This window comes from Plecotus auritus (genome assembly GCF_963455305.1).
Source record: "Plecotus auritus genome assembly, chromosome: X".
In the NCBI taxonomy this organism is placed as follows: domain Eukaryota; kingdom Metazoa; phylum Chordata; class Mammalia; order Chiroptera; family Vespertilionidae; genus Plecotus; species Plecotus auritus.
The window spans coordinates 102,669,304-102,682,385 of NC_137784.1; the positions used below are offsets into that span (position 1 = coordinate 102,669,304).

At 35.8% G+C, this 13,082-nt stretch overlaps 1 protein-coding gene across 1 annotated transcript in view; it reads right to left on the reverse strand.

Annotated features, from left to right (window-relative positions):
- The window catches only part of THOC2 (THO complex subunit 2), a 111,897-nt gene that overhangs the window by 33,772 nt on the left and 65,043 nt on the right, over positions 1 to 13,082 (reverse strand). The window contains exons 9-12 of the mRNA XM_080653130.1: positions 6,268 to 6,360; positions 3,935 to 4,090; positions 3,196 to 3,368; positions 1,328 to 1,527 (exon numbers count right to left, since the gene is read on the reverse strand). Coding sequence (XP_080509256.1) covers positions 1,328 to 1,527; positions 3,196 to 3,368; positions 3,935 to 4,090; positions 6,268 to 6,360 — 622 coding nt within the window. The remainder of the gene's footprint in view (positions 1 to 1,327; positions 1,528 to 3,195; positions 3,369 to 3,934; positions 4,091 to 6,267; positions 6,361 to 13,082) is intronic.

Here is a 13,082-nt window from a genome sequence, read left to right on the forward strand (position 1 = left end):
CAGGAATGCAAAATGGTCACACATGTTGAACAGTTTGGCAAAAAGATAAACAGATACTTATCCATATGACCCAACAATCCCATTCTTGGGAAAACAAACACATGCGCCCCTCCCCCACAAAAAAAATGGAAAAGAATATTCATAGCAGCTTTGTTTATAATAGTCCCCAACTAGAAACAACCCAAATGCCCATCAACTGGTGAATAGATAACTCGGTTATGCCTATACAATGAAGTAGTACTTGGCAATAAAGGAACTTCTGACACATGCAACAACTTGAAAGAATTCCAAAAGCATTAAGTGGGGGAAAAACAGACAGAAAATAGTACATTCTGTACAATTCCATTTATATGAAGTTCTAGAAAAAAGCAAAACTATCGTGACAGAAAGCCTATCAGAGGTTGCCAGAAACCAACAGTAAAGGGAGGGAATTGATGACTAAGGGGAAAGAGGGAATTTTCTAGGGTGATGAAAATAGTCTGTATCATGATTGTGGTGGTTGGTAAATAACTATATACATTTGTCAAAACTCATCAAATTGTATACTTAAAATCAGTGAAGTTTATTGTATGTAAACTATAACACAAAGCTGATTTTAAAAACAAAAAAATATATAGCATAAATGGTTACCCCTGAGATAGTGACTGGATAGGGTACAGGGAAAACTAGGGTGCTGGTACAGCTCTATTTCTTGATCTGGGTGGTAGACATATGGGTATTTTAGTTTGGAAAATGTCACTGAGCTATACAATTATGATTTGTGTACTTTCTATATGTATGTTTTTATTTCAATAAAAAGTTTACTAAAAAGTTAAAATATGAATCTGTAACAGTCTGAGGTTCAAAGGCCTTCATACAAATAATGACAATGATTCAAAATAGCAGCCATGAAAAAAACTGAGAAGAAGAAAAGCAAAGGGAAAGAATGATGAGTTAACCACCAATTATAAGAGGATTCAAAAAGCTTTCACTTGTCTAAAGCATATTTTCCTATGTAGGCCACTTGACTAATAATCTAGCTAGATAGAGATAGAGATAGAAATATATAGACATAGACTTAGACTTAGATAAAGATAAAAATAGAGATATAATTATATAGATATACATATACTCTATATAATTGTATCTATATATCTATGTGTGTACATATACACATACATAGACATATATATAAATACAAATGGTTACGACACAATGGACTTTCCACAAACCTTAGTCAATATAACCTTTTCTTAGAGTTCATTTTCTTTTTATTTCTAGAGATACACATAACACAAATATACACATTTCAAAATTTAATTTTTTACTTGAAAGAAAAAAAACTTACTAACCTCCTTCATAAATGATTTGCCTATGCGCACCACTTTTGCAAATAAAATGGGATCATGAGAAAGGTGAGGACCAAGGTAACAGAACATATTGAAGACATCTCTCCTCAAATCTTCAAAGCTCTCTGCTTGTTTTGGTGCTCTTTTATTTTGCAAAGCATTAACAGGTGAGCCCTTAGCACCTTTAGGAACGCCAACTCTATAAAAAGAAGCAAAATTTATAGGTATGCTATATAATACCTCATTTTAACTTAAAGTAAAACAATTCTTGCTCATACTTGCTTTCTATATTTCAATTGTGCCTAACTTTATTATACCAGCTAATTTAACTGGTAGAAAAAGACAAAAAGAATATTCACTTGAAAAAGATCAGAGCTCAGAGGAGAATGTTTCATATTAACTGCATAAGAAAAGGAAATTAGAGAAATGCAGATTCCAAGTAACATTTAACATACATCGTAAGAATTATTTTTTTTTAGTCAACCTCAGCCAGTATCAGGAAAATGGATTTGGGAGCTCTGGTTGGTGTGGCTCAGTTGGCTGGAGTGTCATCCCATACACCAAAAGGCAATGGGTTTGATTCTGGTCAAGGCACATGCCCAGGTTGTGGGTTCGATCCCTGGTCGGGGCGTGTACAGGAAGCAATAGATCAATGTTTCTCTCTCATATCTATGTTTCTCTCTCCCCCCACCGCCTTTTCCTCTAAAACCAGTAAAAAACATATCCTCGAATGAGGATTAAAAAAACTCAAAATGCATATGGGAATGGGGAACAAGGGATGGACCTCGGAGACAGTGGGGATGAAACAAAAAGATATGAATATAACAACACTGATTCAAGTCAATAAACATTTCTCAATCTGTGTTCCACTATTTAGACTGCGTATGAGGTAGGTTTGGTGAAAGAGAAAGTAAGCACCATAATGAAAGAGGGTACACTAAAAAGGACAGCATACCGGAGTTCTCACCTGCTGAGCAGGTATCCCCACTGTGGAGTCACAGGGATAACTCTCTGAGAAGAAGCCTTCATGGTCCACAACCCAGGTGGCACTAAAGGCAGCAGCCAGCAGCTATGCATGAATCACAAGGCTGGAGCTTTTGAGGCAGGCTCTGATGTGTGGGACTGAAGCCAGAACTCTGCCAATACTACTCTTAAGTATCCTAAAAGTAGGCTGAGCTAGAGGACTGGTCAACATTGTAACTAGGGATGGTGAGAGAAGCTGCACTATCAATTTCCAGAACAGCAGCCTATTTGCTGGGAGAGATAAGGCAAGCAGAGAAGCAAGAGCTACTCAACCCAGGATAGAAGAAAATTACACTAAGTAAAAGCCTTAGGAATTCTCTGCCCCTAAAAGGGGAGGGGAAAAGTGAAAAACAGAAGAATGGAGTCTTTACTCTCAAAGGAGCAAACCCAACCTAGAAGTCTAACTTACAGTTTTTAGAGTATACTGCAGCACACATTCTCCAATGGTCTAGAGCAGGGGTGGGCAAACTTTTTGACTCGAGGGCCACAATGGGTTCTTAAACTGGACCGGAGGGCCAGAACAAAAGCATGGATGGAGTGTTTGTGTGAACTAATATAAATTCAAAGTAAAGGAGCGGAGGGGAGAGCAAGAGAACCCGATAGAACAGCCGGATCCGGCGCGCGGGCCGTAGTTTGCCCACGGCTGGTCTAGAGTCTACATTAGGAGACAACTCACTGATTAAGACATAACATATCAGACTGATACACTATAAATTATTCTTATCTTCTGATAAAACACACTAAAATAGATGCATGGTTTGAGGAGACAAGATAAATATGCAGATTTTGTCATAGTCCCAAACTATTTCTACCTCAATGATTAGTAAAGCATACAGTAACATACCTTCGGTAGAGAGGCTCAATAGTTATGTGAATGAGCTTGCAAATAGCAAGAGCTATTAGCTTATGTGAAGCAGCATAATATGGAGGCATCTGATCCATAATGTTCTGTGCATGCTGCCAATCACCAATCTTTAATAAGGCTTCCAACAAACCAAGTTTTTGGTTGTCAGGTGGCTACAAATGAAAAATTACAGCAAAGATACTCAGAATATGGACACCAATAAATCTTAATTTTTTTTTCATTTAAAAAAGTGAGCTAAACACACAACAATGTATATCAACAACAGCTGCCATTCATGGGAAATGCAATGGTATTTTCCTCAAAGTACAACCAAAAGGATTTGCTTTTTCATTTAGCACATGCAGTGTGACAGTTTACAGACTCAGAATTACATTGAGTTGTACTTAAATGTTTTACTGGGCCACAGAATTCATTCATTCTGTGAGAATCCCTTTAGGACTTGAGAGACATTATGCATGGCACAAATATAGTCGATACATTTGTGATTTTACTTAGAATACATTTTGAAATTTATATTTAAAAAAAACATAGTAGCCTCTTTTGGGAAGGCAACAAATTAAAAGCAAAACCACCTTCGTAAATTCTTATTCCAAAAACCATGTTTCACCACAATCAAAATTAGGAAAAAAATTGTCTAAAAGTTAATTAACTATTACAAGTTAAATTTCATGATTCTAAATCCAAAAAAAAGTTAACTTTACTAGAATGAACTATATACCTTTTCTGCTTTCTCATCTTCTTTTTCCTTTTCTTTCTCTCGCTCATCCATTTTTTCAGAAGACAATACAACCATCGTAAGTTTTCTAACAATTTGCTTAGCTTCCACAATTTCTCGTTTATGTTCATCCATGATGCAATTATCAGCTGGAAGAAGCTAAAAATGGTTCATTAAATTTTCATAAAACAGCTAATACTATTTTCACATATAAAAAACAAACACTGCCCTAGCCAGTTTGGCTCAGTAGATAGAGTGTCAGCCTGCGGACTGAAGGGACCCAGGTTCGATTCCAGTCAAGGGCACATGCCCCGGTTGTGGGCTCAGTCCCCAGTAGGGGGTGTGCAGGAGGCACCCAATTGATTCTCATCACTGAAAGTTTCTATCTCTCCCTCTCCCTTCCTCTCTGAAATCAATAAAAATACATTTAAAAAATAAAAAGTTACATCTTCCTAGTGAACACAACTTTATTATTATGAAGTGAATATCTCTTTTGCCAAAAAGTCTATTTTGTCCAATAATAATTTCCCTGGTATATTTTTCCCCACCCTTTTACTTTCAAACTTCCTTTGTCCTTCGATTTTAGAAGTCTCATGTAAATAATAAACTGGTTTTTAATCCCGTCTGAAAATCTCTGTCACCTTAACAGGAACACTTAGTCCGCCACCATTTATTGTTAAACTCAAACATATCAGCAATAAATCTATCAATTTTTTGCAGTTTCCATTTGTCCTGCCAGTCCACACTATAAACTCATACCTATGTTTTCAAATTCTCCTTTTTCTGACCAATTTTCCATGTTCTCAGTTTGTACAACATTCCTCTACTTTAAATCTTGAATGGCTCTCTACTCCCAACAAGAAAAAACCCCAAACACCTTACTATGGCACTTAAGGTCCTTCACAATTTAGTCCCAACCTATTTGTCCATCCTCATCACCCCTACATACCACCCTGAGCTCCAATCACTCTGAGCTCCCGATGTTCCCCTATGACAGGGGTGGGGAACCTTTTCTCTGCCAAGGACCATTTGGCATCCTTCTCCCACCATACAAAATTATCAACTTAAAAATCAGCCTGCTATATTTGGTCAAACATTTAATTAACTCACCCCTAATGTTTTGGCGGGCCAGACCAAATGATTTAACAGGCTTTATAGGGCTGGATATTCCCCACCCCATCCTAAGATAATGAAGCCCTTTCAAACTTCCTGCCTTTATACTCAGTTATTTCTGCCTATGAAACTTTCCACCTTATAAGCATGGCCAACACCTACTGATCATCAAAATCCCAGTTCGACATCACTAGTTTGAAAAAACCTTCCAAAATGCCCCCACACGGAAATGATCACTATCTCTTCTGAGCTCCCACAGCACTATGTAAATACCTCCAATATAGTTATTATGTAATGCAAAATGTTTTCTCTCTTGTAGACTATGACTGCTTCCAAGGTAGAGATCAAGTTTTATTCAACTCTGTAAACATCTATAATAATAAAAGTGTAATATGCAAATTGACTGAACGGCCGAACAGCGGAACAACTGTCCAGACGAAGCCGGGGCTGCGAGGACTGAGGCAGCCAGGACTGCAAAGGCCTAATCTTGCACGAATTTCATGCATACGGCCTCTAGTAGTATATAATAATGATAAGCAAGAAAGTTACAAAGTGATCTCCAAGGCAGTAAAGATGATGTCAGCATTGGACAGGTTTAAGTTCATAGATATCCTAATACAAAACATAATAAAACAAAGTTCTATACTACAAACCTAGTTTTTTCAAACTGACAGGCTAAACTGTTGGTACATTAGAGATCATCAATCAAAATCACATACATACTCTTCTACATCCTGGATCCAGCAATATAAGCACAATACTAGTCATTTATTACCCAGTTAAAACACAAGAAGAGCCATTTTTAAAAAAACATGTGAAAACTTCCCCATACATCCTGAATGCCAAAAATTAACATTTTGGGGAGAAGGAAGAAGTATCTAGGTAATCCCATATTTCCCATAATTTGTGTATAGAGAAGTCTAAAACAACATTGGTTAGAACTTGGCCTCTCTCCCCATGTGTTATTCCTTGATAACAATTAAGAACTTTAACTTCATATCCAACCATACCTCTGTAAGGGTAACAAAAAAAATAAGATTTCCATACTTCGTAAAAGAAATAAAGTCATTCACTTTATAAACACAAAGTAATAATGCATTAGGGCTTTAAAAATTAAGATTTGAGAGCCTAGGACCAACCTTAGAGTGCTACATGGCTGTCTATTCCTCTTCCCCACCCCTGGAATGGACAACCAAATTTTCTTAGCAGCCCACTTGACTTACATGTACATAAAGATCATCTAAATCAATAAGATTAACTTGTAGAAGCACTGCTGCAACTCTGTATAAGGATGAAGGAGTCTCTCCACTTGGTTCCTTGAAAAATAAAAGTTTCTATTTAGTGCATAAAGTACAACTAAAATCATATCCTTTACCAATATTTAAGAAAAATTAGCTCAAATAACCCTTGTTCAGCAATAAGATTCACTGCTCTTCAGATGTTATTCAGAATAACATCTGAATTCAAGACGAAGATAATTATGTCTACATCCCTTTCCACATTGAAGCATCTTTTGATGAACTTAAAGGAATTTTGAAAATGGACACATTTTACAATGCATGCTAATATTTGAATAAAATCTAAAAATTAAATAAAATAGGGAGATTTTATACTGAATATTTAGTTTGAATGTATTTATATGTGTGTTTTCTTAACTTGAATTTTTTCAAGTAGTTATCCGTGGAAACACAGAAACAAGACTGACAAACTTGGAAGTGCAGAACCATCTGTATCTGCTTTTATACTATTTTCCCTATTCTTTCATTTCTTGGGTTTTGTGCTAATTATATGTGCTTGTCAGCTGATTTCTTCTCGAAAACAGGTGTCTATACATATTACACATGGATAAATCAACAATAAATAAATAAATAAATAGCCGAAACCAGTTTGGCTCAGTGGATAGAGCGTCGGCCTGCGGACTGAAGGGTCCCGGGTTCGATTCCGGTCAAGGGCATGTGCATTGGTTGCGGGCACACCCCCGGTGGGAGGTGTGCAGGAGGCAGCTGATCGATGTTTCTCTCTCATCGATGTTTCTAGCTCTCTATCCCTCTCCCTTCCTCTCTGTAAAATATCAATATATTTAATAAATAAATAAATAAATAAATAAATAAATAAGGAATGGCCAATTAAGGTCAGCCCAGTAAACCCTTCAAAGAAACAGAAAGAACTTTGAATGCTATCAAAAAGATTTTTCCCTAATTTTTAAACTACTGGAGGTCAGATGAATGAATGAGTAAAGTGAATACAACCAACAATTACTAAATGGCCAGATGCAAATAAAAAGCAAACAGTGACATTATGTTCTGCTTCTATTTAACACTGAAAATGATATATTTGTAAGTAAAACTCCCCCTACAATTGCTATAGGTATTATGTGAAGCTAATTAAACTAATAGATATTATATAAAGGCACTGTTTCACTGTAATTTTTAAGAAAGGTAAGTTTTCAACAGTTTAACTCTAAATGTTTATAAAAGGTTCTTTAGTATCAAGACATTTTCCCTTAAAAACAAAATATGATCAGGAATGCTTTCATTATTCCCATTACCTCTGTTTAAATGAGTCACTACCAGAATCCCCAACTACCAGGCCAAACATTAACTTCCACACTCTGATCCTCATATTGCTCTGCACAATCCTGTTCTGTACTATCCCACCTTTCTGCATTCTTGAAAATCTTCCATGGAATCCTCTGGAATTTATGACCCATTCTCAGCAAAACCCCCTACCTCTCCTCTAATTATTCCCTCCACTTTCATGCTCAGAGTCTAGCATTCCCCAGGAATACCACACCCACTGTAACCCAGTCAAGTGGTAGCTATTTTCCCCAGATCCTTAGTAACTACTAGGCTCAGAGGTGGGGTACAAGTCGTCTTTGCTTTTTATAGTTGTTTTCAGACTATTCTCCCTCCACCCTCTCTAAAGCCCACCCAGCTCTTAATTTCCCATCACTCATTATCCTACACAACTGCTATGATCTGTTTTCATTCACTGTTGTCAAATAAGTTTTTTTAATGCTTTTAATGTTTTAAATTCATTGAGGCTTGTTTTGTGGTCTCTAATAGGGTCTAACATAGAGAATATTCCATATGCACTTGAGAAGAATGTAATCTATTATCACTGGATGGAGTGTTCTATATATGTATGTTAAGTTTAGTTGGTTTATAGTGCTGTTCAAGTGTTCTATTTGCTTACTGGTCTTCTGTCTCATTGTTCTATCTATTAATGAGCGGGGCATAGAAATGTCCAACAATTATTTAATAGAACTGTTTATTTCCCCCCTTCAACTCTTTTAATGTTTGCTGGACATATTTTGAGGCTCTGTTTAGTGCACGTGTGTTTATAACTGCTGTATCTTCTTGATGGGTTGACAGTTTTATCAATATGTAATGTTCTTCGTTGTCTACTGTAAAAAAAATTTATCTTATAGTCTACATTGTGTAATATTAGAATAGCCACCCCAGCTCTTTCTTGGATCTTGTTTGTATGAGATAGGTATTTCCATACTTTTACTTTGAACATACTTGTATCTTTGGATCTAAAGTGAGTCTATTACAGATAGCATACAGTTGGGATCATACATTTTTATAACTTCTTCTGAACTGGTCCTTTTAATTACAGTTTACTCTATTTACATTTAAAGTAATTACTGACAAGGAAGGACTTCTGCCATTTTGCGAAGTTTTCTATATGTCTTTTATCAGGTTTTATTTCTCATTTCCTCTATTACTGCCTCCATTTGTGTTCAATTATTTTGGTAGTATACAATTTTGATTTCCTTCTTTCCTTTTCTGTTTATTTCTTATTTTCTTAGTAGTTACCTTGGGTATTATTACAATTAACATTTTAAACTTATAATAACCTAATTTGAATTAATACCAACTTAGTTTCAATAGTACACAAAAACTCTGCACCTATACATTTCCACCCCTACCTCTTTTATAGTTACACTTTGTATGTTGATTAAATTTATTATTATAGTTTTATTCCTTTCTCTTTTAAGCCATAGGAAAAAAAAAGAAGAGCTACAAACCAAAAAACACAATATTGGCTTTTATATTTACCTATAGCTACTTTAACTAGTGTGCTTTATTTCTTTATATAGCTTCAAGTTATTGTCTAGTGTCTTTTCATTTCAGCCTGAAGGACTCCTTTTAGCATTTCTTGTAGGGCAGATCTACTAGTGATGAACTCCTACAGCTTTTGTTTATCTTGGAATAACATAATCTCTCATTTTTGAAGGATAGTTTTGCTGGATATAGATTCTTGGTTGACAGTTTTATTCTTACAGCATATATGCCATCATACTACCTTCCGAAGAGAAATCAGCTATTATTCTTTTTGAGGATCTCTTGTACGCAGTGGGTCACATCTATTTTGCTAGTTTCAAGATTCTTTGTATTTGGCTTTCAACAATTTAACTATAATGTATCTCGGTGTGAATCTCTTTTGAGTTTTTCCTGCTTGGTGTTTGCAGAGCTTCTTAGTGTAGCTTCATATCTTTCAAAAGTTTTCAACCACTATTTTTTTCAAATAGAGTTTCTATCCCTTTCTCTCTCTCCTCTGCTTCTGGGACTCATAATGCACATATTGTTACACCTAATGGTGTCATATAGGTCTAATGGGCTCTGTTCACTTTTCTTCATTTTTTTTCTTTCTGCTCCTCAGAATGGGTAACCTCAGACTTATCAAGTTGGCTACTATTTCTTCAGCCTTCTCAAATCTCCTCTTGCACCCCTCTAGTGCAGTTTTAATTTCAGTTATTGTACTTTTTTATTCCATAATTTCTTTTATAATTATTTCTTTATTGATATTCTGTCTTATGAGACAGTGCTTTTCTGGTTTCCTTTAGTTCTTCTCATGGTTTTCTATAGACCATAAGTATATTTAGGACTGTTGATTTAAATTATTATTCTACTAAGTCCATTGCCTGGGCTTCCTCATGGATAGTTTCTATTAATTTATTTTTTCTTGTGAATGTGCCATGTTTTGTTTCCTTACATACCTCATTATTTCTTATATGAAACTGGACATTTTGAATATTAAGAAGCAACTCTGAAAATCAGATTCTGCACCCACTCTGGGGTTTATGCTGTTGCTTATTATGGGTTATTGCTTTTTGCTTGTTTAGTGAATTTTCTGAACTCATTTTGTAAAGTCTATATTATTGTCATGTATGGCCACTGAAATCTCTGTTCTGTTAGCTTAGTGGTCAGTTCGTGTTTTAAGTTTTCTTAGAGGCCCAAAGCCCTCAAGAAAAGGAAGAAAAAGAAAAGGAAAAGGAAAAAGAAAAGGAAAAGGAAAAAGAAAAGAAAAAGGAAAAGGAAAAGAAAAAGAAAAAGAAAAAGAAAAAGAAAAAGAAAAAGAAAAAGAAAAAGAAAAAGAAAAAGAAAAAGAAAAAGAAAAAGAAAAAGAAAAAGAAAAAGAAAAAGAAAAAGAAAAAGAAAAAGAAAAAGAAAAAGAAAAAGAAAAAGAAAAAGAAAAAGAAAAAGAAAAAGAAAAAGAAAAAGAAAAAATTTCCCAATCTTTGCACATTGGCTCTGTGTGCGTTGGGGCACTCCTCACTACTTGGCCAGACCATTTATAACTTTGCCTTAGTCTTCACTTCCTGCTCATGTAGACCCTGAAGGCCAGACATAGGAAAAGCTTAGGGTCTTCTCAGCCCTTTCCTGAGTACACATCCAGTTCTGGGCATGTACATGGCCTTTTTTCCCTATTACCTGGTATATTCATCTATTTCTTAAAAGTCATTAACCCCCCCCCACCCCACATCTCATTATTCAACTTCTTCCTTCCCAAGTATTCAGTCTCTCTACTGACTATCCAACTTTTGTTTCTTGTTCCAGACTGCTAAAACCAATAGTTGCTAAAGCCAAAATGCTTTGGGCAAAAGCCACCCAAGCCATTGGGATGCTCCCATTCAGGCAAAACAGAGACAAGCCTTTGCCCAAGTACTTCAGTGAACAGCCAAATAGTTTGAACCTATGGTTCTTTAAAAACAATTCTTTATATCCTCTGGCATTAGCAATCTTCACTAGGAGTGTGGGCTTCTATCTTCACGGCCACCATCTATCTGGGTGTAATGGATAATATAGGTAGGCAATTTAAAATGTCACAGTGCTCTCTTATCCCAAAGCAGTAGCTCTTTCTTCATTGAGGCTTTTCTAGTTTTAAGATTTTTATTAAATTCCAGAATTCTGTAAAAGTTTATTGATAGTTTTTAATAGCTCCTTAGCTGCTTTTATGGATGAACAGAGCTCTGGAGTTCTCTACTCTGCCATTTTCAGTGTTGCCATCTGTGGAGTCCTGGATCACTGCCCATTATTTAGCACTGCCCTTCCGATTCACTATCACTCTCTCCAACTCGATTCCTCTCTTCATTTTGAGAGATTTTTATATACATATAAATGATACTTCCACCTTGCTGGCCTCTTGGTTTTTTTAACTTCTCTTCCAAAAATCGTCTCCTCTACCCATCTCAGCTATTCACTCCATACCCTAAATTTTAATATTACCAATAGCTACAACCCCTCAAAAATGCCAATTTCACATATCCACCCTCAAGTGGGTACTTAATGACGCTGGCCAATCATATTTTATTTCCATTGTCCATTAACTCTTCCACTTGCCTACACAACTATTTCATACTTTCTGTCCTAACCTGTAATACCTCCTCTCTCATTCTCTCTCTCAGCTGATGACCTTGCTTTCTATTTCAGTGAGAGAACTGGAGTAATCAATAGGACTTTTTAAAACTCTCACCATCATATCTACCCACCTACCAACAACTATAACTACATATGCTGCCTTTCCACCTGCTATTATAGATGAATTCTCTATGGTCCTATTTAAAGTCAATCCATCCACTTAAGTCATAAATTCTATTCTCTCTTTCGTACTCAAGAACATTATTCCAATAATTCTTTCCTCTCTCCTACATCACCAGTTTTCCTCCTTTCTACTCAATCATTCTGATCAGCATATGTGTTTCTCTATCACATCTTTAAAAAAAAATAATCTTGAACTCACCCCTCAATCCCATTAGTCTGTGTCTTTGTAGCAACTCCTTGATGGTTATCTATTCTCACTGTCTCTAATTCCACTCATAACACTACCCCAACTCTACCCAAATGGCTAGTTTTGACCTCCCTGCTGATAAATCAAATGATTAATTTTAGTCCTCATCTTAAATGACCTATCAGAGGCATTTAGCAGAGTTGATCATTCCTTCTCCCATTTAGTTTCCAAAATTTCATATTGTCTTTGTTTTCCTCTTACATCATAGGTTCCCCACCTCCTCCCAGGCCCTTTATCATTGAAGTGCCCAAAGGCTCAAACCCTCTCTTGTCTCTCTATAGCCAATCCCTGATGATTTCATCCAGTATCACAATATTAAGTATCATCTATACACTTCTGACACCCATATTTCTATTCTAGCCCAGTCATTTCCCTGGAACACCAGATCCATACATCCAGTTATTTACTCAACATCTCCACTTGGATATCTAACAGACATCTCAAACTTAACATGTCCAAAACTTAATTCCTAATTCCTACCAATAACATTCCAAATCTATTTTACCTGAAATCTGCCCTCAGTTGATAACACCATTGTTTTAGCTGCTTGATTCAAAAATGTCCTTAACTACTCTCTCACATTCTGTACCTAATCCATCAGTAAATACTATTGGCTCTACCTTCAAAATATATTCAGAAACTCAATTTCTATTGCTATCATAACCATATTGATTTTTTAAAAACCTAAGTCAAAATACAAATGCACTTTCTCTTTTTGTCTCTCTCTCTCACACACACACCGCTCATGCAACCATTAGAATTGGCTACTAAAGAAATTCCTCACTTTAATGGCAAGTAATTAATAAGAAAAAATTAAAGCATTTGTCCTGCCTTTCCAGTATAACTATTTCAGGGCAACCAAACAATCCAACTTGACAAGGGACAACTCTTCTTTATAGAAGAATGACAGCGAATAAATTTAGAAGGCATGATAAAATTAGTAAATCAATAATTTGAAACT